Source organism: Arachis ipaensis, chromosome B10, assembly GCF_059453495.1.
Source record: "Arachis ipaensis isolate K30076 ecotype BB chromosome B10, ASM5945349v1, whole genome shotgun sequence".
Lineage (NCBI taxonomy): Eukaryota > Viridiplantae > Streptophyta > Magnoliopsida > Fabales > Fabaceae > Arachis > Arachis ipaensis.
Window position 1 is genome coordinate 102,838,258 of NC_142435.1, and position 24,147 is coordinate 102,862,404.

The 24,147-nt window shown below is 30.5% G+C and overlaps 3 protein-coding genes across 3 annotated transcripts; 2 read left to right on the top strand and 1 right to left on the bottom strand.

The window, feature by feature from the left end:
* The first annotated feature begins 1,539 nt into the window (after positions 1-1,539).
* On the top strand, positions 1,540-10,053 carry DMR6 (2-oxoglutarate (2OG) and Fe(II)-dependent oxygenase superfamily protein). The gene is made up of 4 exons (XM_016326518.3): positions 1,540-1,925; positions 2,176-2,423; positions 8,288-8,612; positions 8,703-10,053. The coding sequence occupies exons 1-4, from the start codon at positions 1,728-1,730 to the stop codon at positions 8,946-8,948; spliced, it is 1,017 nt and encodes a 338-aa protein (XP_016182004.1). The 5' UTR covers positions 1,540-1,727; the 3' UTR covers positions 8,949-10,053.
* Positions 9,499-15,654, bottom strand: OMT1 (O-methyltransferase 1). The gene is made up of 4 exons (XM_016324828.3): positions 15,013-15,654; positions 10,776-11,086; positions 10,501-10,565; positions 9,499-10,047 (listed from the first exon to the last, which is right to left on the bottom strand). Exons 1-4 carry the CDS (start codon positions 15,543-15,545, stop codon positions 9,745-9,747), a joined length of 1,212 nt encoding a protein of 403 aa, XP_016180314.2. The 5' UTR covers positions 15,546-15,654; the 3' UTR covers positions 9,499-9,744.
* Positions 15,655-18,667: 3,013 nt separating this feature from the next.
* On the top strand, positions 18,668-20,615 carry LOC148581127 (uncharacterized). Its single transcript, XM_088509000.1, has 5 exons — positions 18,668-18,809; positions 19,284-19,372; positions 20,139-20,258; positions 20,290-20,352; positions 20,577-20,615. Exons 1-5 carry the CDS (start codon positions 18,668-18,670, stop codon positions 20,613-20,615), a joined length of 453 nt encoding a protein of 150 aa, XP_088365126.1.
* The last annotated feature ends 3,532 nt before the right edge of the window (positions 20,616-24,147 follow it).

A 24,147-nucleotide genomic window follows, 5' to 3' on the forward strand; every position in this document is an offset into this window, starting at 1 on the left:
CGCGAGTCCGGAAAAGAAGGACAGCCCCATGCAACTGACTTCATGGGATTGTTCCATGTCTATCAAGGACGTTTGGAGCAGCTGGAGTATGAGCTAGAACGACAGCGAGAGGCGGAGAGGAACCTGAGGAATGAGATAGAGCAACGAAAGGAGTTAGAAGAAAAGCTCTTAAGGCTAGAGTCCGTTCTCAAAAATCGAAGCTCCCGTAATGACCGAGAAGATTTCTCCTTGGGAGGAGAGGACCCATTCAGATTCAGTGAGGGCATAATGAGGGAAAAAGTTCCGAGGAACTTCAAAAGCCCGGATATGGACCTCTATGACGGAACCACGGATCCGAAGCATCATCTAAGCAACTTCAAAAGTCGGATGTATCTGGCTGACGCTTCTGATGCTACTCGTTGCAAAGCTTTCCCGACCACCTTGTCGAGAGCAGCGATGAAGTGGTTTGACAGCCTCCCTCCAAGGTCGGTCACTAGCTTCGATGACCTCTCGCGAAAGTTCTTGATGCAGTTTTCTATCCAGAAAGACAAAGTAAAGAACACACCGAGCCTCCTGGGAGTAAAACAAAAGGTCGGAGAGCCTTTACGGGACTACATGGAAAGGTTTAATAAAGCGTGTTTGAAGATTCAAGACCTGCTCCCTGAGCGATGTGCAAGAGAGAGCTGAGAAGTACATCAACATGGAAGAAAATGCCAGACTGCGAGAATCGAGTTGGTAGCCTGGGCACTCTCACTCATCAAAAGAGAAAGAAATAAAAGATAATAAAGTATATAGCATATATAATCTTATATATCACATTAATTTAAATTCAAAATTTATAACTAAATTGTTAATGAATAATGTTATTACATGACAAATAAAATTTATTATTTTTTATTAACCTTTAATAACACTTTGAATATGTTAAATTTTAATTTTTAAATTTTAATAATATAAAAATAAAAGATGAACTAATATTAATAAAAAATATTCATTACTTATTATCAATTAATTACTAAAATAATGAAAGGCATCCACAGTTCCACACCCTTTTACAAGAAAGACTGATAGACAGGGACTAAGAGACAGAGATTGAAATAAATTTTAGTATTATGTTTGGTGTAAAGTGGGAGACAAAAATTAAAACAAGAATAAAATTCTAATTTAATTTGTACAAAGAATAAAATTGGAATTAATTAATTAAAATAAAAGTATTTTAGGTATAAAATGTTATTAAAGTTTCAGTCTTTATCTCTAAAAATTTTAGTCTCCTGTGTCCCTACTTTTTGGAGGTACTGAAATACTGAAATTTTAGAGACAGAGACAGAAATTTTAATACCAATTTCTAAACCAACAAATATGATACTGAGTCTCAGTCTTTTAGTCTCTATCTCAGTACCTCAAAACAAACGCTACCTAAGAGAATACTTATAGGACTAAGATAGAGTAGACCAATAGGAGTGCGACAACGTACACTTAAGTCAATGCAAAATAGTCTTTCTACTTCACCCACATCCCTAATGAAGGCTTCACATTATTATATAAATGAATAACATATCACTCTGCTTCTACCTCATCTTCCTCGAACCTCCTTACTCCTTAGTAAGACCAACTCCCAAAAGGGAACCGCTCTCTCTGCTTTTCTGTCCTGTTTTTTTGTTTAATCTTTCTTTTCTTTGGTGCCTTTAATTTGTTTTGTCCTCTTCCCCATCATATCCTTGTTATTAGCTATCTTCATAAATAAATTAATGGACGCCAAAGTGCTCTCTTCCGGAATCCGTTACTCAAACTTGCCCCAAAGCTATGTCAGACCAGAATCCGAGCGTCCTCGTCTCTCCGAAGTGTCTGAGTGTGAAGATGTTCCTATCATCGACCTTGGTTCCTCCGACAGATCCCAGATTGTTCAACAAGTCGGTGATGCCTGCAAGTTCTATGGCTTCTTCCAGGTCCCACTCCATTTTCAAAATATTCCCCCTATGCTTTTAATAATCCTATAAATACATATAATTTAATATAAAATATATAAAAATAAATTAAATAATACATATTTTTTAGTTTCATAACATTCTCATTCTTTAAAATAGTTTTATTCTCGATACACCGAAAGTATAATATGATTGTAGAATACATAGCATGTGCATAGTATGTACTAAAAATATATGTTTATTTGATGTGTTAAATGATGAACTTAAAAAGGTTATAAATCACGGGGTGGCACTAGAGGCAGTGAAGAGAATGGAAGAAGTGGCATATGAGTTCTTCAAGTTGCCGGTGGAGGAGAAGATGAAACTATACTCAGATGACCCATCAAAGACAATGAGACTCTCCACAAGTTTCAATGTAAAGAAAGAGACTGTGCATAATTGGAGAGACTATCTTAGGCTCCATTGCTATCCCTTGGATAAGTATGTCCAAGAATGGCCTTCTAATCCTTCATCTTTCAAGTAAGTCTCTTTTTCTTATTAATTACTCTTCTTAGCCACCACCCCAGCCGTATGTGGGTGGACGAATTGGTCCTCATGACAAAGTCTTAACTCTTAATTACTACTATTACTGCTTTTGTATATTTATCTCTCTTTTCTTCTCATTAAAGAGCAAAATGTGATGCAATATTTATGAAGGGCCCTCATCTTGCATTCTCTCATAATAAAACAAATTAACATTTTTGTTACAATATATATTTAGTAGCACTCTTTATCTTGGATTTCTTTTTTGGGATTTTTTTCTCGATAAAAATTAAAGATGTACAAATTTTATGGACGAAGACAACAATTTAAGATGATAATAAATTACTCTAGAAGACAATGACGTCCACAGACACATATATATTAACTACGAGCACGTGTTTATTTTCACTTTTACCATATTTATCAAAATTTAATTGTGTTAGACTAATAATTGTTGCGATACATAGAGGGATGCGGTGTGGCCCAACTCGAATCTTACATCACATGTACGAAAATAAAAATAAAAAACAATATTAATTCACAAGTCACAAGGACTTTCTTATTTTATTTAACATTTATAGCTCCATTTAAAACTTCAAAATAATTTACTAAACTTTCTTTCTTTGGACAATAGAACACAATCTTTCTTTTGCGTCAGCATTTGATCTTTGGACAAGAGAATACACGGTTTTTCATTATTTATTAACTCATATATATATATATATATATATATATCAAATTTGTGGAATATTGAATTTTATTTAGATTGGTTTTTCTCCATTTTTAAAAAAGTTTTGACATTAATTATAATAAGTTTTCTATTTTTTAATAAAACACTGCAGACCTAGTCTAATATATTGTGCAAAAAAATCAGACAAATATAAAAGAAATAACTGTATTAACTACTTTTTATGATATTTATTCTCTGACATATTCTTACAGTTTATAGTTATGACTTAAATTTAAAAAGGCAAAAAGTTTTTTTTATTTCTTTCTCAATACATACAATAATGCTTTTCATTGACACTTTTCATTTTCATATTAAAATTTTTCTCAAATTGCATTCATATTTTTTTATATATTAATTAAATATGGAAAATATATTTTCTCTCATGTCATGTCTTTAATTTTTTTAAAATATTATATAAATACAAAAAATTAATCACTATATATATGTATAAATATGTGTTATTTAATTCATTTTAAATATATATTTTATATTTTATCAATAATTAATTTTGTGATTGTTTTTCTGAATATACATAGCATGATTCTTATTTTTTTATATGATTTCTAGGTTACAAAGTCTTTCATTTTTGGTAGTTCTGTTGGGAGAAAAAAGAAATGTTACAAGTACTTCTTTTTACATACCTTTTATTTTTAATATTAAAAGTACTCAATACAAAATTTTAAAAAAATGATTTTATGAAAAAAATGGTTGAGTCGTTAGTAACTGATATAATTTGTAATGTTGATACCATATACCAAAGAGAAAAATAAGGAGAAATATTTTATTATTTTAATTTATTGTGTTCTGCAAAATATTTACTATTCATTTTCTTTTGTTAGAAAACATGGTTAACGGAATGAAACAGAACCCAAATCCAAATCCAAATCCAAATCCAAAAGATACACCGCCAATTATTGTGAAATGTCAAATTAATCTTCTTTTTCTTTCCCTCGTCTCTCCTTAGAGGTAGCAACGGAACGGGTAAGAGCGAATTTTTGTTCTACCTAATTCCGCCCCACCTTCTAATAACTCGCATAAAATCTGTTCCGTTCTTATATGCGAGTAATAAATGGTTAAACTCTAATCTACCTCCGCGGATACCTGCCCTGCCCTTATTCGCCCATATAATTATTAAAATCTAATAAATTAAATTAAATTTTAAAATTTATATAACCATCATCATATACATAACATAAATTAAAATAAAATTTTAAATATAATATAATATTATCAATCATTTTACTAATTATTATTATTATTATTATTATTATTATTATTATATATATATATATATATAGGGGCGGATAAGGCTAGTAGTACAGTACCTAAATCCGACTCCGTCCTGTTCCGCTAAAAATCCGTCCCACACCAAAATCCCCAAGCAGATAAGAACGGGATGGGTATCGCAGGCTCGGACGATGTTGCGATACCTATCTCATATCAATCTCTTTTTGTTCAATTTATATATATGTCAAAATTAGTATTAATAAAAATGAGTAATTTTTTAATAAATATATAATATATTTAATGAAAATATTTTGTATATTTCTTTAAGTTTTAATTAATAAGTTCGACATATGTTGTTAAAATATATATTAATGATCCTTTATTTTGTTTTATTTTAATATTCTCGAACCTTGCGGCTTACATACATGTCATGTCATGTTCTTAAGGGTTCAGCCATCATAAAATTTTATAATGTATAATAATTCAGACTCAAATTAATAAAGACAACGATTAGCGAAATTACCGACGACGAGAAAGACAAAGATATTTCTCGCCTAGGTAAGGTGTATTTTCATAGGGTGTTAATGTGTTATATAATATAGATTTATATCAAAATTTTGAAGTATATTGATATACTTATGTTTTAATAATTTTTAGTGGTTAATTTTAATTATAAAATATATATAATATATATAATTAAAATCAACTGTTAAAATTTAATGAAACATCAATGGATCGATATATTTAAAAATTTTTCAAACTTATAATAGCAGAGTTTTTGCTCTGATAATAATAAATAATTATTACATGAGATATTCATTTTATGCGTACGAAGAGTAGTGTCGTCATCTTTAGGTACAAGTATGTCGTCATAATGGTTGCCCCTTTCCCCATGAGCGTAGCCGCATAGGAAGTATATATTTTTTATGCTTTTTTTTAAATATATTGAAATTATTTTTTTTGTTAATTTTAAATGTTTCTTTTTTTATATTTTAAATATTTTTTAATTTTAAATGTTTTTTAAATGGTTATATATATTTTTTATTTGTTTTTAGATAATTTTTTTAAATAATTTTAGATATTTTGTTTTATTAAGTTTTAAATTTTTAAAATAATTTTAAATATCTTATTTTTGTTTAAGTTTTTGATGTTTTATTTTGTTACGTTTTATATATTTCTTTTTATTAGGTTTTAGATATATTTTTTAACAACATTTTTCTTCTTTTTATAGGTTTTAGATTATTTTTGTTACTTGTTTTGGATGTTTCTTTCTTTTAGATTTTAGATATATCTTTTTTTTATATATTTTAGATTTTTTATATGTGTTTTCTCTTTAAGTTTTAGATTTTTTTTAATAGTTTTAGATTTTTAATCTTTTTGTTAGTTTTTAAATTTTTTAAAAATAATTTTGCATATTTTTTTTTTGTTAAATTTTAGATGTTATATTTTTGAATGTTTTTTAATTAAATTTTAAATATTTTTTATAATAATTTTAAATATTTGTTTTTATTTAGTTTTAGATGATTTTTTTTAATTTTAAATATTTTTTATTAGATTTTAGATATTTTCATGATAATTTAAATTTATGTTTCTTTTAAAAAAAATTCAAAAAAAAATGCTACTAATTTATTGTAGTTGGTTGCATCGTTTATTAATTATCTAGCAAAGTTGTTTATATTAATATACTAAGGCTTAATTTTACATTCGAAACATATTAATTTGAATAATATAAAAACTTAATATAGATATAGGTTTTTATTCAAATTCTTTTGGATAATTAAATAAGCGTCTAACTAGAAAAATTGTCAGACATATTAATCTCTTAATTAATAGACCTAAAAACTTTGTCATTAATTAATGTGTCTATAATAATATTCATACTAATTTAAAACCTTGACAACGATTAATTTAAGATAAAAATTATACTAGGAATACTAAAAAATTTGAAATGTTGTTGTCCATGTGAATGTGCTAAAAATTGTTAGATGCGTATGTACCAAAAAATTATCATTAGATATGACGTCACCGTATAATTCCGTGTTGACGTAAGCGTATAGGTTATCAGATCTAGAGGAATGTAGATCTGATCTATGTCCCTCCAACCCTACCCAAATAATCATTTTTAAAATTTGAATTTTACTTTTAAAAATAAAGTATAATTTTTTATTATTTATTTTATAAGTGAAATAAAAATATAAAAAAAATTTATTTAAAAATAAAAATTTAAAATTTAAAAAATCTAAATTCCTTAAAAAATATCTTGAAATGGCGTTACATGTTATCATAGTAATTTTCTTTTTTTTTATTTTGTTCAAAAACTACTTATATAATATTCATAATTATTTTGAGAATATTATTTTTGATAGACACATTAAAATATATAAATATATAATAACTAATTCTGTATGCCTATGTGTTCATATTTTAGACGGTCAATACGAGCATAAATTTAAAAAATATTTTTAAATATGATAAAACTATTTTAAAATAATTATTCAAAATGGTTTTTTTTTATAAATTTTAAATTTATTTTAATAAAAGTTTTTAAATTTTTTTTGAAAAATACTTCGTCAGATAAACTGATTATTTTGTTATTTTAAAAATTTGATATTTTTAAAAAAAATTTGTCTTATAATAATACTATTTAGACATATTTCTTTTATAACGAAATGTCTTAAAAATTTATTTGTATTACATGCATATTAAAAATTTAATTAAAACTAATAGAGAAACTAGCCTATGGTCAAGGGTAATTATTGATGACTTATAGAATAATAAAAACCTTTTAAATCAAAGTATTCGACTTAAAATTCGTTAAATAAAAATTTGGATGTTTACTCAGTATTTTAATTCATATTTTTATCTGTAATAAAATTATAAAAATATAAATTTTTTAAAATTATGTTAATTTTATCCTAACAATATAAATTATGACATAAAAAATTTATAAAATTAAATTACTTTTATAAAAAGATTGTAAAAGACAAAAATATCTGGTGATAAATTATGAGAGAAAAGGGAGAGAAAGATAAAGAAGAAGAATGAGCGAAGGAGTTTGTTAACTTTAAAAAGAAAAATTTTATTTTAATTGTAATAAAAAATATTTCGTGATATATTTTAATTTATCAAATTACTATTATAAAATATAAATTATAAATTATATATAGAGTGAAAAAATAGAGAAAATAGAAAAAAAGAAGATAGATAAGAGAATCTAAAAAGAGAGTTTATTAATTTTGGAGAAAAATATTTTCTTTTAATTTTAATAAGACAGTATCATGTGACATTTTTTAGTTATTAAATTAGTTAGTAATTTATAATATATAATATATAATATAATTATATATTTCAATTTAAATTTTAATATTTTAATTTAATTTAAATACAATTAAGAATATTATGTTACATATTTTAATTGCCAAATATGTAATTAGTCATTGATAATGATATATAAGAAAAATATAGTGGGTGAAAGGATGAGAGAAATAGAGAAAGGAAGAGAGAGAAAGGAAAAATTCTTTAATTTTGGAAGAAAAAATTTTATTTCAATTAGAATGAAGAATGATATGTGACAGATTTTGGTTATAAAATTAGTTACAAATATATTAGATATATTGGATATTGTTTTAAGAGAAAACATTTTTGATGTACTAAAGCTTTTTTTTTTTTTTTTGGTCTTGATGCAATAAAGTTGTTATGTTTTGGGGTCTTCTGCGAGTTTGTGTTTGTCATAGCCATAAATTGAAACATTGATAGGCCCATAAGCCATAAGAGTGAGGAGAACCCAATGCGTAGAGGTCTGTCTCTGAGTTTTGTTTTCAAGTCTAAAAATAGGTGACCAAAAAAGAGTCCAAAAAGAGAAGAAGTGTTTTTATTTTCTAAAACTGTATTGTGGCGGTGGCAGGGAAACAGTGTCAAATTACTGCAAAGAAGTAAGAGCATTGGGCATGAGAATACAAGGATTGATATCGGAGAGCTTAGGGTTACAAAAGGAATACATAAACAATGTGTTGGGAGAACAAGGACAGCACATGGCAGTGAACTACTACCCACCATGCCCACAGCCAGAACTCACCTACGGATTGCCAGGACACACTGACCCTAATGCCCTCACAATTCTGCTCCAAGACCTCCACGTTTCCGGCCTTCAAGTCTTCAAAGATGGCAAGTGGCTCGCCGTTAAGCCCCATCCCAATGCCTTTGTCATTAACATTGGTGATCAACTGCAGGTAAACAAGTGTACGCCCTGCTAGATTGACTATTCTATTTTATTTCTTTTTATTGTGTTGAATTAAAATAAGAAAGTACTTGTGGTGCAGGCTTTGAGTAACGGGATCTACAAGAGTGTGTGGCATCGGGCTATAGTCAACACTGAGAAGCCAAGACTTTCTGTGGCTTCGTTTCTTTGTCCGTGTGACTCTGCTTTGATAAGCCCTGCTAAACCACTCACGGAAGATGAAAATGGAGCCGTTTACAGGGGATTCACCTATGCAGAGTACTATAAGACTTTTTGGAGTAGGGACTTGGTTAAAGAACATTGTTTAGAACTTTTCAAGAACAAATAAGATTTGTGTTTGGCAAGAACTAAAATTAAGGGTAGCAGGGGAGGGAGGAAACAAAGAATATTTGACTTCTCAAGTTTCACTTCTTTTTTTCTATCCAAGTATCCATTCCTCACAAGTCACACCTAAGAAGCACTCTATGATTGTTAGTGGCATTTGCGTATTGAAAACTGAACATGGTCATATAACTTTGTTCGACACTACGCTTGCTCGTGATATGTTTTGAAGGATTACACCTTGTGTAGTTTTCTTGTAGGAACAGTTAAAAAAGAGTGTAGTGGAATTTATTTGTTAAACCTTCAAAATTTGTTAGTGTTGCTTATTCATTCTTGGTCTAATAATCGTTAGCAGTTTGTAATTATGTTGTCACGTTTTTAATAAGAATGATGTTTTCTCATAATGTTGTATTATTATGGCTATAAAGCAAACTATCTTAATAGTGCAGGGACCTACATTATTGGACTGTTCTAATATATATATATATATATTCTCTCTTTGTTAATGATGTTGTTTTCATTTTTAGTGCAATTACTTTACTATGCATATACTTCAATTGGCAAATGGAAAATTCTTGTTAATTATCCGAAAAGTATTTGGCATTACAGAGAAGGATCCGAAAATATATGACTTGTTATAGTATAGAGGTAGAATACAATCAACGTGTTCATTATTTTTCGCCTAATGTGTACTTTAGAGGAGAAAAATTAACATTTTCCGTGGAAACTTTTACGAGAAGGCACCATAAGTAGAATCTGTCAACCCATGTATAACATGATAAACGAATCCATGGCCAACAATTTTAAGGCTTCTTGAGGAATTCCATGATATAGGTGTTGAAAGCGCAGCAGAGGACTCGGAAACCTTGGAATCCAGCAGCCTTGGCAAGGGCCTCAAACTCTTTCTCTGTTCTCTCTTTCCCACCTGGGTTGTGAGCCAACATGATCACGTCGATGTGGACCACGCCCTTCGTGGCCAAGCTAGAATCCGGCGCCACCGGAAGAATGCATTCGGCCACAATCACCTTCCCGTTGTAGGGGAGTGCATCATAGCAGTTCTTCAAAAACTTTATGCAGTGATCATCACTCCAGTCATGGCAAATCCACTTCATTCAGATAAAAACAATTTAGGTAAATTAGAGATGAAAGATGAATTCAATAACGAAATTATCCATGTTCTGCAAAAACTAATCAAAAATAAAAAAGTTTGAGTATACTGGGCCAATTTTTGTTCTTCTATGAATAATTTGACCAATAATATGATTCCTAATGAATAATTTTTTTTTCAAGGTAATAATTAAAAGTTTAAAACACTAGTTATTACTAAATATTTTTTACACTTATTAAGTAATTGTATATTTAAATTATTTTTTAATTAACCAAATAAAAAAACATATTTAATTATTAAAAAAATGCTGGTATCAAAATCATGTTTGGTCTAACTGGATTGATAATTGTTTGTTGGGCCTTCCAATTATTTAAGTAATGGATCTCAAAGTCTCTAAGCTGGACTAGAAATTTAGTGATTGCCTGATTACTGTATTCGGATCGTAATTCACCTTCATAAAAACAGCATCTGCTTTTGGAACACTGACAAACATGTCGCCACCAACATGCTCCACTCCTACACGAAACCATAAACTTTTATTAACCTAGTAATTAATATCAAATGATCAAGTAGGGCCACCATTAAGTATTAATTAAGCAATGCTATTATTTTAAACAGTAAATTAGCCAAGCACTATAACTATACATACATGACAATGATTTGATAAAATAAGCAAGGCCATATCCATTATCTAAATTCTAAGGTTTTATGGGATTTTAAAATTACCCGGATAAGATGGTGCATCTTCAATAACATGGGGCAAATCAAAATTAATGCCCTTTATATGGGGATACTTGGTGACAATCATGTTCATTACGGCTCCAACACCACCTCCAACATCAACTAGAGATTTAAGACCTTCAAAGCCTGTGTAGATCTCAAGGATTTTCTTCATTGTTATTGTAGTATGATCGTTCATCCCTTTGTTGAAAACCTTGTTGAACCTTGGATCTGTGCCATGGTATTCAAATGCTGTCATTCCATAAGCCTTGTTAAATGGAATCCCTCCTTCAAGCACTGTATCTTTCAAGTAGTACCTATACAACAACACAAACTTGTCATATAAACCTCTTTTATTTTAACTCTCTCAGAGACCCCCGTTTTCTTTCATTATGTCCTATAACTTGGACAAGTACTACTCATTTTCTCAATGAATAAATTCTACTTTTGGAAAAAAAAAATTGTGGAAATTAAAAAAAGTAATACATCAATAATTTCGTAGAAGTATTTAACTTTAAAAAGTATATTAACTTCAATTAATCCTAGAAGTAAAGTACTTTCTACAAATAATTATTTAATTTTGCCATTTTGGAATAATCTTTCGGTGAGTGTTGCACTCAAATTTTTGTAAGAATAATTACCAAAATTAGCCTTTGAGTTTTTAAAATTGGACATTTTAATTCTTCAATTTTTAAAATATATAAAATAATTTTTAATATTTATTTCTATTAGATAATATAGTTTCTCTCTTGTTAGTCACTGTGTTAGTCACTAACAGTGACTGCTCACGTGAAATATTAACTTACACACATCAATTGTCCACGTATTTGAGCTAGACAATTAATCTCCACAGTGAAGTATAAAAGGTCATTAAAGAGTTTAGAAAATTTCAAATGAGTCCCTAAAAATTTTAAAAAATTTTAAAATAGTCTATTCGAATATTTTTAATCTTTTTCAAAATAAACTTAAAAAAATATTCCTAAATTTAAAAAAAATTATTTTTTTTGACATAATTACTAACTATAGTAACATTAATAACTTCAAATGCAAGTCTATTTTGTACAACATAACAATCAGTAAATCTCAAAATTTTTTAAGAAATATGATCATAACACTTAAATTTGCCAACATATTTTTTCTTAAGTATTGCAAAATATTAAGAGTTTCACATTGAAATTTTGTAAATGACCCATATTGATCTTGTGGTTGACCAACACTTACAAATTTAACTTTAGAGATAACTTTCGTATTAAACGCAAGTTCTTAAGTGTTGCATTCAAAAGCATTTACACAAATATTTCTAATTGTTTATGTGAAAGCCTTTATGTTAAATGAGAGTTTTTTCATCTCTTCAAACACTAATTCATTTTTATCTTTATCATTTAAAAATGATTATGGAATATAGTACCTAAAAATTAAATTAAATTAATATTTTGTATAATAAAAAATAAATATAAATTTGTTTATTTTAAATTATTAAATTTTTTTTGAAAGATAGTATCTTTCCAAAATTAATTTATAATTTATTTTAAAAATACATAAAACAATTTGTATATATGAATAATTAAATATGAGATAAATATACCAAAAGGTTTTAAAATTAAAATTTATTAATTTAAAAATAATTATATATAAAATTTTCGAAAGAATTATTTCAAAATTTAAAAAAATTTTCAAAGACTGTTTTGAGTTTTTTAAACTAATTGAAGACTGTTTTGTTTTTTATCCTAAAGACTTATTTGTTTAATTTGCACGTGTGGACACCTAATAATTACATGAGTGAGTTAACATTTTACGTTAATAATCACTGTTAGTAACTAATGACAGGGAAACTATATTGTTTAACATAAGTGAACGGTAAAAACTGTTTCTATATTTTGAATTCTAAAAAATTAAAATGTCTAATTTTAAAAAATTTAAGGACTAATTTAGATCATTATTCTATTTTTAAATATAATAAATTCTGTTCAGCAGTGCGTTGTTGTATTCACGTGTCAGACGCATTTTGGATATGACATTTTTCGACACTCATTTGATATATGTTTTTGTGTTTATCTGTGTCTTAATAAAAATAAAAAAAATTGAACACATTTAAACACATCTAAATACCATTACGTATTAGCAGTGGCGGAGCTTAGTTCAGACAAGGGGGGTCATGGCCCCCAAACTTTTTATAAAAAAATTAGTAGTATTTTTTTAAAAGATAAAAAATAATTCAATTAGTTTAAATACTTTATTATGACTTAAAGTATCCAATAAGTTCAATAAGCAACACTCTCTCTACCTTTAAGTTCAAATATAAAAGATTAGATATTTATTTAATTTAATATGATTTTATAGTTTACTATTTATTTAATTTAATTTTTTTATATGATAAAAAATAATAGAATATTCAATAAGTATTAATATTATTGTATTTGTATAAATTGATAAAAAAATTCAATAAATATTATAAATTTTAATATTTGTCCTTCTAACCTTTTCTTTACATATTCTACAGGATATATATTCAAATTTTTATATAAAATAATAATAAAAAAAATAAAAGAATTGATGATTTTTTAAGAGGAATGTTAATATTTAAGAAGGAGAACATATAATTTTTATAATATCAACACCTGTAGATAGTTCTTCTACTTTAATGAATTACGAAAAAAGTGAGATACAACCTTCAAAAGTTCAAAAAGTTACATCTGATGAGTTTGACCTTAATTTTTTGGAACGAGACCCTAAAAAACGGCTTTAAATTTGACAATATCACCCAAACCGGAGAGATGAGATTAGACGAGCTTATCTTAAATGGGGTCCATATCAAAAATATTTTGACAATTATCTTCTATGTAGCTCCCAAAATTTTGTTTCAAGTTCCACCACTGCGTATTAACGTGTTCAACTTTATTCCTAACATATATTTTTAAAATAAATTTAAAAATAGTATATATTATATTATTAATTATTAAAAAAAAATATTTTAAATATTTTATATAATTAAAAAACATTAAAAATAACTAAAAAATAATTTATATTTTAATATCAATAAATATTTTATATTTTATATATAAATCATATCTACGTGTGTTATAAAAATTTTTAATTTATATATTCATATATTTCGTATTGTATCCGTGTCAATGTGCATAAATATAGCTAATATGTTATAGGATTGTTAGTGTGTTACAGAACAACATGATTCCTCATTTGTATTTTTGTCTATTAACATAACCATCAAATAACATTTCCTAATAGTTGGTTCAACCACCCTTGACAAACAAATAATATAATAGTCTTTACAAAAGAAGGAAAAAAGAAAAAGAAATAAAGGATCGTTCACATTGGACGTGGTTGGTGAAATAGTCACGTTTAGGGTTGGGGCCGGGGGTGTTTGTTCGGGGGATTTGATTACACATTTGACTTTAAAGCATTCCGATGAGTATATAGAATTATTTATACCCGAACATACTTCGTTAGAGTCTATAGGTTCTAGATTGATATTTTTTCTGGTAACGCTAAGAAAATAAAAAAAAATTATTTAGTATTTCTTAAATTTAAATAATAATTAATAAATATTAAATACGATAAATTCAATTGTTTTTTGTTATATTAAATATTTTCAGATTTTTTTTGTGTTTACGTTCTAGATTGATATGTGTGCGCATAAATATTACCGGATCCCATTATGATAACACACTTCTGATAACACAATTATGATAACACACTTGTGACTTGTGTCAGGGAATAATGACCACTTATTCATTCTCATCATCATGATTCTTTTGGTGTCTTCTCATCATGATTGCCAGAAAAAATGCAATTTGTTCCCAGATTAAATTAAATTCCATTAAATATGCTTTTAGGTGTAAAACCTATATAATGTACGGAGAGGAGTCAAGTTAATTAAAGTTTTAATAAAATATTAAAAATTAATTATTATTTTTATTTCTTTAATCTTTGTTGTCACTAATTTATTAGCTGATTATAGATTAAAAAATAGCTTTCTACTAAAATAGAAATTTGAACGCTAATAACTAATTGTTTTATGAATAATGGTGTACAACTAACAAAATTGATCATATTTAAATAATATTTGGCTAATATTTTTGAACATTAAATATTAAATTTTAAATATTTAATTTTAATAGTATAAAAGTAAAATATTAAATAAATATTGATAAAAAAAGTTCAGCATGTAATATTAAGGAGGGCAAATAGAGTAATATATAGTTAGTGAAAGAAACGAAATTACCAGCTTTCCATGAGAACTTTGTCCTGATTCATGAGGTTAAGAGCAGAAAGAGAGACGCCATCTTCATTCTTGACCAAGAACTTAGCAACAGGTGCAAGACCATAGAGCCTCTCAACCTTGCCATCAGGAAGGGTACGGAGGGAGTGGGTGAAGATGTTGTAGCAAGCCAAGAGCCTCAACATGCGGTCCAGCATCACCGGAGCATCGGGGTTGGTGGTTGGAAGCTTCGCCGCAATGTCAGCCGGAGAAAGGTGAACTCCGGGGCCAGCTTTGGCAATGATCTCCAACAGATCAAGCTCAATTGCTGCCTTCAGAACCATTGGGAGAACAGAGGCACTTGCTAGCTGCATCCCAAAGAGGTTCGCCTCCTCATCGGACACCACAGTTGGCGTTATCTGTGTCTCACCGCTTGAACCCATATTTCTTTTTTTTATTGGTTTGGGAATAATAGAGGGGTTTAAGTGGTTTTTTGTTCTTTTGGGGGGTGTTGAGTGAGTATATATGATGGAAGTGGCAGTATAAGTATAGGCCATACGAACCACGCTGGTGTCCCACTTCAACAACCACGCTGGGGACCACCGAACCACCCAGAGTCAGGGTAGGAATACGTAGACAGGGACATTGAGCCAGTGTGGAATGCACAAAGAAATTAGTATATCAATTTTTTAACATCCGCTTATGTTGACAATTATTTCTTAACTATTTTGATTTTTGACGCCCTTTATTCTTTATTTGGTGGTAGGTGTGGTTTACCATGTTTCTGAAAACCGAATCAATCATTAAACCGCTTATATTAGTTTATCAATTTAAAAATTCAATCGATTTAATTATGGTTAACATATCAAATTTTAAATAAATATACAAAAATATAAATATATTCTGATATAAATCTTAAATATATACAAGTTAAAAGTATAATTTTAATTAAAATTTCATAATCAATTTTAAATACAATACATGAGTCAAATATAAAAAAAACATATCAAAGGTCAAAATTTATATACATAAAAAATTTATAATATTATATAAAATTTAAGATAATCACAAAAAAAAATATTGAATAACCAAACCAATAATAAATATTCAATCATCTACTTATTTAGTTAATTTAATTCATCTATTTTTTTTATTAAAAATAAAAATGACAAATTTATTTCTTCTATAACAAAAACTTGGTGATAATCAAGGTCCATATTCATGTGTGAACTTGTGTAACGCTATAATTTAACTTATCAAAGCATGCCAAACATCTCTCCTCATTTCATCTCCCAAATCAATGAATTCCACTATCCAACTATTTGATCTAAGTATGAATAATAAAGTAGAACTATCAATTATTATTAGACAATGATATTAAAAATTTAAAATGTAGCATCCAATGCTCGATGGAACAAAGCATACTTATTGTGAGAAAGAAGAAATGGAAACAGTAGAGTCAAAAAGTGCAAACCCTAAAGCCAACTACCTGAACAAAGCATCCATTCTCATGGTTCTCTTCTCTTCCAATAAGCCAACTACCTGAACGTGTATTTGAAGCTATCAATAGAAAAAGATAATGATCCCTTTTTCCTTGCAGAAGAACTATTCTAAACCCTAACCCCTCCTTCTACTTATAATGAACAAATAGAAATTCTAACAAATTTTTAACAAAATTTTCAGCATAATTTTAATAAAGATTAACAAGATTTTCAGCCAATCACAATTTTAACAAAATTTCAGCACAATTTTAACAAAGATTAACCATCTTTTTTCAAAAATTAACAAAAAAAAAAAAAAATACAATAACAATACAATATCACAACAATCCAATAGCCTTAGGTGTTTCTTAGTTGATATTCTCATCCATACTTAAAAATCACCAGCAATCCAATAACAATACAATCCAATTACAATATCACAGTAACCCACAGCAACTCACTCCAATTCAGTAATCTCAAGTCTCAACAGTCAAAATTATTCAACAATTATTCAATTCAGTAACAAGTCCATAGATTAACTAACAACAATTATTCTACAATTATTCAACCCAGTAACAACAGCAAAGTTCACAGACTAACTAACAAGTAACAATAATTATTCAACAATTATAGTTTAAAAAAATTAATACCTAGAACTAAATACTAGAACAGAGCAGAGCATATTAGCAGCAAGAAAGGAACAGGGCACGACCGAAGGGCTGACGCGGTGAAACAAAACTGGCGACGGCGGGACAGTGGCTGCGCGAAAGAGGCAGGAGGCTAGGCCGGCGACGGTGGTTTCGAAGCGATGGAGGAAAACGACGTTGCGACGGTGGCTTCAAAGCTCCAAGTTGCGACGGCGGCGGTTGCTCGCCGGTGGCGAGATGGAAGTGAAGGAGGAGCTCAATGACGATGAGAGGAAGGGTGATGGCCTGATGGGAGTGCTGCGCGTGTTTGCCGTTTGGAGAGTCAGGATTGGGAGTGGGACGTAGCGTAATGGTTAGGGAGTTCCTCAATCCAAACGGCAGTGTTTTGAAAAAATTCAAAAAACTGGCCAGGTCGCGGTTCGGTTCGACCGACGAGTTCCCGACCGGTTCGACGGTCTAATGATTTTTCAAATTCTCGGTTTTGGTATCTGTCCGAACCACTATCTCAATCCTTTCACGGTTTGATCGGTTTGAATGGCCGGTTCGAACCGGTTTTCAGAACCTTGGGTTTACCAAATAAGAATCAAGTATTACTCGCTCGGTTTCTGCATTTCAATAATGATTTTTGAACAACTAGAGGAGCTTGTCTAAAATGTCCTTCTTCTAGAGTAATTTTTAGTTTCCGAACTTTTTTTTTATGAGAAGTACAATAGTGAAGTGGGAGATAGATAGAACGGATGTGGTAGACTAGCTAGATAATGGATCTTTCCTACTGCACTGGCAAAAATTAAGTTGTGAAGTTTCAAGATATTCACTATATAGCATATAATAAATAAGAAACGAATTCAGAGACTTTTGTTTCATTGTATTTGTCCACACACTTCATGTGTCTTGAGTACCACCCCTTACCTAGATTCGTCACTTTCCGACTCGCAACTTGCTTCTTTTTGAACACATTTGTAATTGTATCTTCTTCTTATAATAATAATAATAATAATAATAATAATAATAATAATAATAATAATAATAATAATAATAACACTACAAGAAAAATATCCATTCAACCACAATTTTTTTAAGCTACATTTGAAAAACGTAGCCTATTCTATGAATAGGCTACGCTTTTCTCCGTGTTGCCTTTTTATATGAGAAAAAGATACACAATTGTGGCATCATTTAAAAAGTGTAGCCTTAAGTATTTTAGAAATCACTTATAAAGCGTAGCCTTATCTAAATATCTATGAATACACTTTTCTCATCAAAGAAAACGCTTTTAAAGAGTAGCTTATTTATTCTGTTTCAAGTGCGCTTTTAAAATGTCTCCTAATATGAGAATCCTCAATAAACACTTAGTAAAAAAAATTTGTTGGCCCTCTCCCTCACTCACGCAGCAGTGCAGCACACACTCTCATCCTCACTCAACATACACAAACACGAAAGAGAGAAGAAATCAGAGAGGAGAAGGGAAGGAAGGAAAGAGAGGACGATGCCGCTAGGGCTCCGCCACCATCGCCGTCGTCGTCGAGCGCCAGTGAGAGAGAGAGCTCGAGGATGAGAGGAAACGCGATGGAGGAGAGAAAAAGGAGGTGCTCTGTCGCCATTGAAGCTCCACCACCACTGCTAGGGCTTGTTTCAGTCGTCGTTCTACCACCGTCGGGCTTCTGTGCCGAGGAGCTCGAAGGGAGGAAGCAGGGATGTATCGCCGCCTTCGTGCTCTGTCGTGGTGCTGCCGTCGACTGGAGCTCGCCGTTGAGCTGCTGCACCGTCTCCAAGCTGTTGCGTCGCCGCTCATCTCTTCACTGTCACTGTTCAACACCATCGTCGTATCCTCTGTCACCAGGTAAGCATTATATTCTCTGTTCTGCATCCTCTCTTTCTTGCTCATTCTCTAACTCGCTCTCACTTTGTAGTTCGAAGGTGTGTATAATTTTGATAGTGATGATGAACTGCAATGGCTAATTGAGATACAGAAGGTATGTATCAATTTTCAATTGGTTCTATGAATTTTTGGGGGTTTTGGGTTCTAATTTTAGGTTTTCTAATTTTGGGGGTTTCGCCTTCTGATTCTCAATTTGTTATGATTCCTTTCTGTGTTTGGCATAAACGGAAGCAATAGGTGTTGGAAATTTCATACGTGCATGCTAAACTAGGGAAATTATTCTGTAGAAAAGTGTCGAGCTGCAGGAGTTTTCATTGGGTTCATGCCCTCCTAGTGTGGGTCTTCAAGGGATGCGATGGTCAACTATCGTTGATCAGGTTTTACTTCCTTCACATTTCAATATTATAACCTGAAAAATAGTAGTTTTGGATATTTTATTAAGAATATTTCACATGATTAGGTTTTGATTCAGACACAAATGAAATGAGCATTTTCTTGGTATTTCACAGCGAGTCCTAAAACTGGGTTTAGATTGGGACACAAATGAAATGAGTATTTTGATGTTTGCTAAGCTTGCAAAGCCATTGATCGAAACTGTTGGGATTGTGATTAATAGTCTTCATATCAAGGTTGATGTGTGTAAAAGCAATGTCCACATTTTGAATTTTGAAGAAGCAAATTTAGAGAAAAAGAAAACGTGGATATCTTATCTTTACTTCTGGCGCTATGAACTATTGAACTGATTTTCATGCATTAATTAAAAACATGGTTTGGTGCTTTATCTTTTTGTTATTAAAATTAATATTCATTTTGCAGCTTCTATTTACACCAATCCTGGATGGAAATGCACTTTTGTATTCATTTGTATCCTGAATGGCCTGGTGTTTCTTCTTGTCTGGTGTGTTTCTACTACATTTGATTTAATATAATTGTTGTAAGAAAAATAATAAAATTTGAGTTGTGCTATTTTTCATAAAAGACTTCTGTTTGCGGTGCTTTTGTAGAAAGAATATGAACTTCGGTTTTGATGCAACTCTTAGAAATTGTAATGCATTGTGAATTATGAAGTTGATTCTATGTAAATGGATATCAGCTTGATGCCTTTCTTGTAATCATGCTTATTTTGAATTTAAATTTTTGTAGGGAAAGCTTTTTGTGAGAGCCATTCAAGAGCTATGGCAGTGGTGGTCGCGGTTATTGCACGTGGTGGTGGATACAGAGGAGGAGGAGGCGGTGGTGATGGTGCTTGCTATAGCTGTGGTGGTAGGTACAACGGCAGAGGCGGTGGTGGAAGCTAACAACTATGGGTATTTTGGGCTTTTGCAAGGGACTGCCCAACAAGCTCTCGCTGAAAAATGTAAGTATACAGCTTTAATTTCTCTGATCATTATGTTGTGTTTGAAAAATAGTGATTTTGCAGAATCTTGTGTCTTTCAAGTAGGATTGATTGAAAATTTTTGGTACCCTTTTGGTTAAAAAATAATTTTAAAACTGAATTTTTGGTTAATTGTAAAAATTTTAATTTTTAACTTACTATTCACCTGCAAATGTTTATGCAAAATAATTGGTCCTTATTCTCAGTGTAGCCTAGTGGGTTTGAGGGGAAGGAGGAGACTGTAATTTAGCAGAGGAATGGTGCAGTGAAGTGGGGCAGCGGAGGTGGCGGCAATGGCCTGATCGGATTGGGACTTGGGAGTAGGCGGAGGAGCATTACTAAACTCCTTCAGGTGAGGATTTACGCCAATTTCTATATCTTGGTTTCCTTGATTGGTTAGTTAGTTTGTATTGTTTCATGTTAATGTTTTGGTCCTGCTTCTACATTTGATTTAGAATTGTTTCTTCACTAACTGCAGATTGGGGAAGCTGGTAGAGCCTATATTGGTGTTTTGGATCTACTCATAAAAGCAACAAGCGGGTTGGTCATGCTGTCCTTGTTCCTGAACCTGTTGCACCAGCAGGTCTAGCTGCTACTGTGGCACCAAATCCTTCAACCACCATTGTAATGCCATTCATTGTCCCTCTATCTTCTCCTGAATCTTTTCTCCAATCTGATCCACCTTCCGCTACTCATTCGCCGGCTGGATTACTCTCTCTCACAGTCAATTCTTACTCATCTGGTGGACCTGCATCCATTTGTGAAATATGGGTTTAACAGATTAATGAGTATTGTTAGATTAGTGATTTTTTATGTTTATCTTACCTTCTGATAAAGAATAGAATATGTCCTTATGTTTATCAATTTGTCTGGTTTTTATTTTTGACATTAACTCCCACCTTAAACAATTTTGATACTCACACTTATTCACTTACGTAACATGTCAGGTGCTAATCATTGCCACTGCTGATCGTAACTGCGCGACACTATCGCAGGTCAGATATTGGCAATAGATTCTTCTATTTTGTATTTATTTGGTCCAACTAAGCCTGTTGTATATATGATTGTTTGTGTGCATTATATGTAACCAAAGTGGATTGTATATCGATGTTTTTGGCTTTTCGCTTGCAAGTCTTGTAGACCACCTTGTTGTTATTACCATTTTTTATTTCTGCTGTGAGATTTTCCCCGATGATAGCCGCGACTGGTTTGTGAGATTTCCAGTTATTGTATTTTTTGTTTTCCTCTTTCTGTTTTTGTGTTTTTTCCCACTATTTTCCCCTTTTTTCACACTGCCTTTTCATTTGTGTGGTTTGGGATCTCATGGAACTCAAAGTCTTAGCTTGTGTGAGGATTTCAAGGATATCAAGAACTGACTTTTCTTAAAGCCTAAGCAGATGCGTATCTCGCATAGACTCCTCATGCAAAAGTCTTTTGGCTTGAAATTGAAGGCATGAATGATGCATGAGCATGTCACTGAAGGCATGAAGGATGCATGAGGATGACACTCATGTTGTTTATATTATATTGATGGCATATCTCCTGGTTTTTATCTTAGATGGCCAATGTGTGTAGCCATGTAATCTGATGCCGTCTTAGTAAAATATTGAACATTGCTATTGAATGATAAGAACATCAACTTGCATTGAAATATAAGTTAATTAACAATCACCATGCCAAATGTAGAATTCCTTACAATCCTTGCATATATGCTTGATTGCCCATAGGGCCTTGCATATATGTGGCTGATAAATGTGACATGTTGTGTTTTATTGCATTACTTTGAACTTGGTTTTGTTTTGTTTTTTAACCGGCATGAAAGCACACAATTTCTGCTTCATAATGGCTTATTGGAGTGACACGTATTTTTATTGCGAGCTTATTTTCTCTGCATCTCACAAGCAGTGTTCACTGATCTAATGACTTTCTATCTTTTATCAGTTGATATGAAATTTGTTCCGTTCCTCTTGGATACTGCATATAAGCTGCAACAAGAGAAGACTTTCTTCCATTGATGCTCTTTTGTCATCTGTTTTGCATCCTGTGTTTTTAATGATGAAATAATGCACCAAATAGGCAATGCACCTGGACCCCTGAAATGGGTTTGTATTCTCTTCAACAAGCTTTCTGATCTTCTGCTATGTTATTTCATGAAACTAGTGACTATTAGTTTTAATGCTTGGCAAACAGTTTGTTCAAAATCTTCTTAAGGAAGGAACAAAGAGTCCTCATACAATTCGTCTGGCTGCACTGCACTTAACAGGGTTGTGGCTCTTAAATCCTAGGATTATAAATTTTTACCTAAAGGAGCTAAAGCTGCTGTCTCTCTATGGTTCAGGTACAAAACTTAATTATTTTGCTGTATAATTGATTTACCTGGTTATCTATCTTTTGCTTTATGATATCAATTTCAATATATCATTCTAAATTTGAAATCACCTCTGTCAGTTGCATTTGATGCAGATTTTGAAGCTGAACTAGCTGACAACAATGATGCAAGACTGGAAGTATCTATTGGCGAGAAGCCCTGACCAAGAGCTGACTGAAGTTAGTAACTCAACAGTTGAACAAGTTGGCTTATAGTCCCCCCCCCCACACACACAAATGTCCTTAACATGATAATATTTCTATGATAATAGAAGAACATACTTATTTGTAATTTATTATAAGTGTATTATTTCTTTGAATTTCTTGAAGCTCGTAACTTTGTAGTAATTCGCCACTTCTCTTACCAGGAATTTATAATTATAATTATTATAAGTGTATTATAAGTATATTTATGTATTTATTTTTATTTTATAATACTCAACTCATTTAAATAAAAATACAGAATTATTATAAATGTAATCATATTATTAACTATTATGTTGTATTAATAATTATTAGATATATATATATATATATATATATATATAGAAAATAAAAAACAAAACCTAAGCCTACACTTATATACAGTAGCTATAGTATATAAAAAAAATGAGGTACCTAAGGCTACATTTATAAAAAGTAGCCATGGTATACAATGTGGCTACGCTTTACTGGTGATGCAGTAGCATTGAAAAGCGTAGCCTATTCTGACAAAATTGGAAGCTGAAAAGCGTAGCCTTTGGTCCTGAACAGCATCACTTGAAAAGTGTACCCTATTCCCAAATGCCAAAAGCGTAGCCCTTGGTGCAGAAAAGCGTAGCCTTTGAGAATAGGCAATGGCCGAATAGGAATCACTTCAAAAAGCGTAGCCGTAGCCCAAAAAGCGTAGCCGTAGCCTAAGGCATTATTTTTTTTCACTTTTGGCTACACTTTTCAAGTATACTTGAATGGGTGTTTTTTTTGTAGTGTAATAATAATAATAATATAAAAGACAACAAAAAATATAATAATTAATATTCATTCGTATAAAAATATCTTTATATAAAAATAATATTTTAAATAAAAATAATTTTATATAAGTAATTACACTAATAATTTATTCAAAAATATTTTCATCCCACAAAAAGATAAGTATAATTTATTATCATGGATGACAGATGAGTTCTGCATGTCGTTAAATACTGGAGTTACATGGACTGTGTATCTTGTGACAAATACGTATTCATGATAATAATCAAGGATTCAAGGTACGTACTAGCCGATCGGGAGTGATAATAGGTTATTTTCTTTTTCACGAATAATGAAATATACTGCATTTAGTGGAATATCCTATTCGTATGTTAATTACTTGAATCTTGAACAACAACTATGCATAGTTATGATTTTACATCCACTAATTGGAGTTTACGC

What these genes read in the sequence shown, in the direction of transcription:
- DMR6 (XM_016326518.3), top strand. Translation starts at nt 1,728, where the DNA reads ATGGACGCCAAAGTGCTCTCTTCCGGAATCCGTTACTCAAACTTGCCC. An exon ending in TCTAATCCTTCATCTTTCAA is followed by an intron (nt 2,424 to 8,287) that starts GTAAGTCTCTTT and finishes TGGCGGTGGCAG; the next exon opens with GGAAACAGTGTCAAATTACT. An exon ending in ACATTGGTGATCAACTGCAG is followed by an intron (nt 8,613 to 8,702) that starts GTAAACAAGTGT and finishes CTTGTGGTGCAG; the next exon opens with GCTTTGAGTAACGGGATCTA.
- OMT1 (XM_016324828.3), bottom strand. Translation starts at nt 15,545, where the DNA reads ATGGCCTATACTTATACTGCCACTTCCATCATATATACTCACTCAACA. An exon ending in AAAGTTCTCATGGAAAGCTG is followed by an intron (nt 11,087 to 15,012) that starts GTAATTTCGTTT and finishes GTTGTTGTATAG; the next exon opens with GTACTACTTGAAAGATACAG. An exon ending in CAGATGCTGTTTTTATGAAG is followed by an intron (nt 10,048 to 10,500) that starts GTGAATTACGAT and finishes ATCTGAATGAAG; the next exon opens with TGGATTTGCCATGACTGGAG.
- LOC148581127 (XM_088509000.1), top strand. Translation starts at nt 18,668, where the DNA reads ATGAGAGGAAACGCGATGGAGGAGAGAAAAAGGAGGTGCTCTGTCGCC. An exon ending in GGTCAACTATCGTTGATCAG is followed by an intron (nt 19,373 to 20,138) that starts GTTTTACTTCCT and finishes AAATTTTTGTAG; the next exon opens with GGAAAGCTTTTTGTGAGAGC. An exon ending in TGCTTGCTATAGCTGTGGTG is followed by an intron (nt 20,259 to 20,289) that starts GTAGGTACAACG and finishes CGGTGGTGGAAG; the next exon opens with CTAACAACTATGGGTATTTT.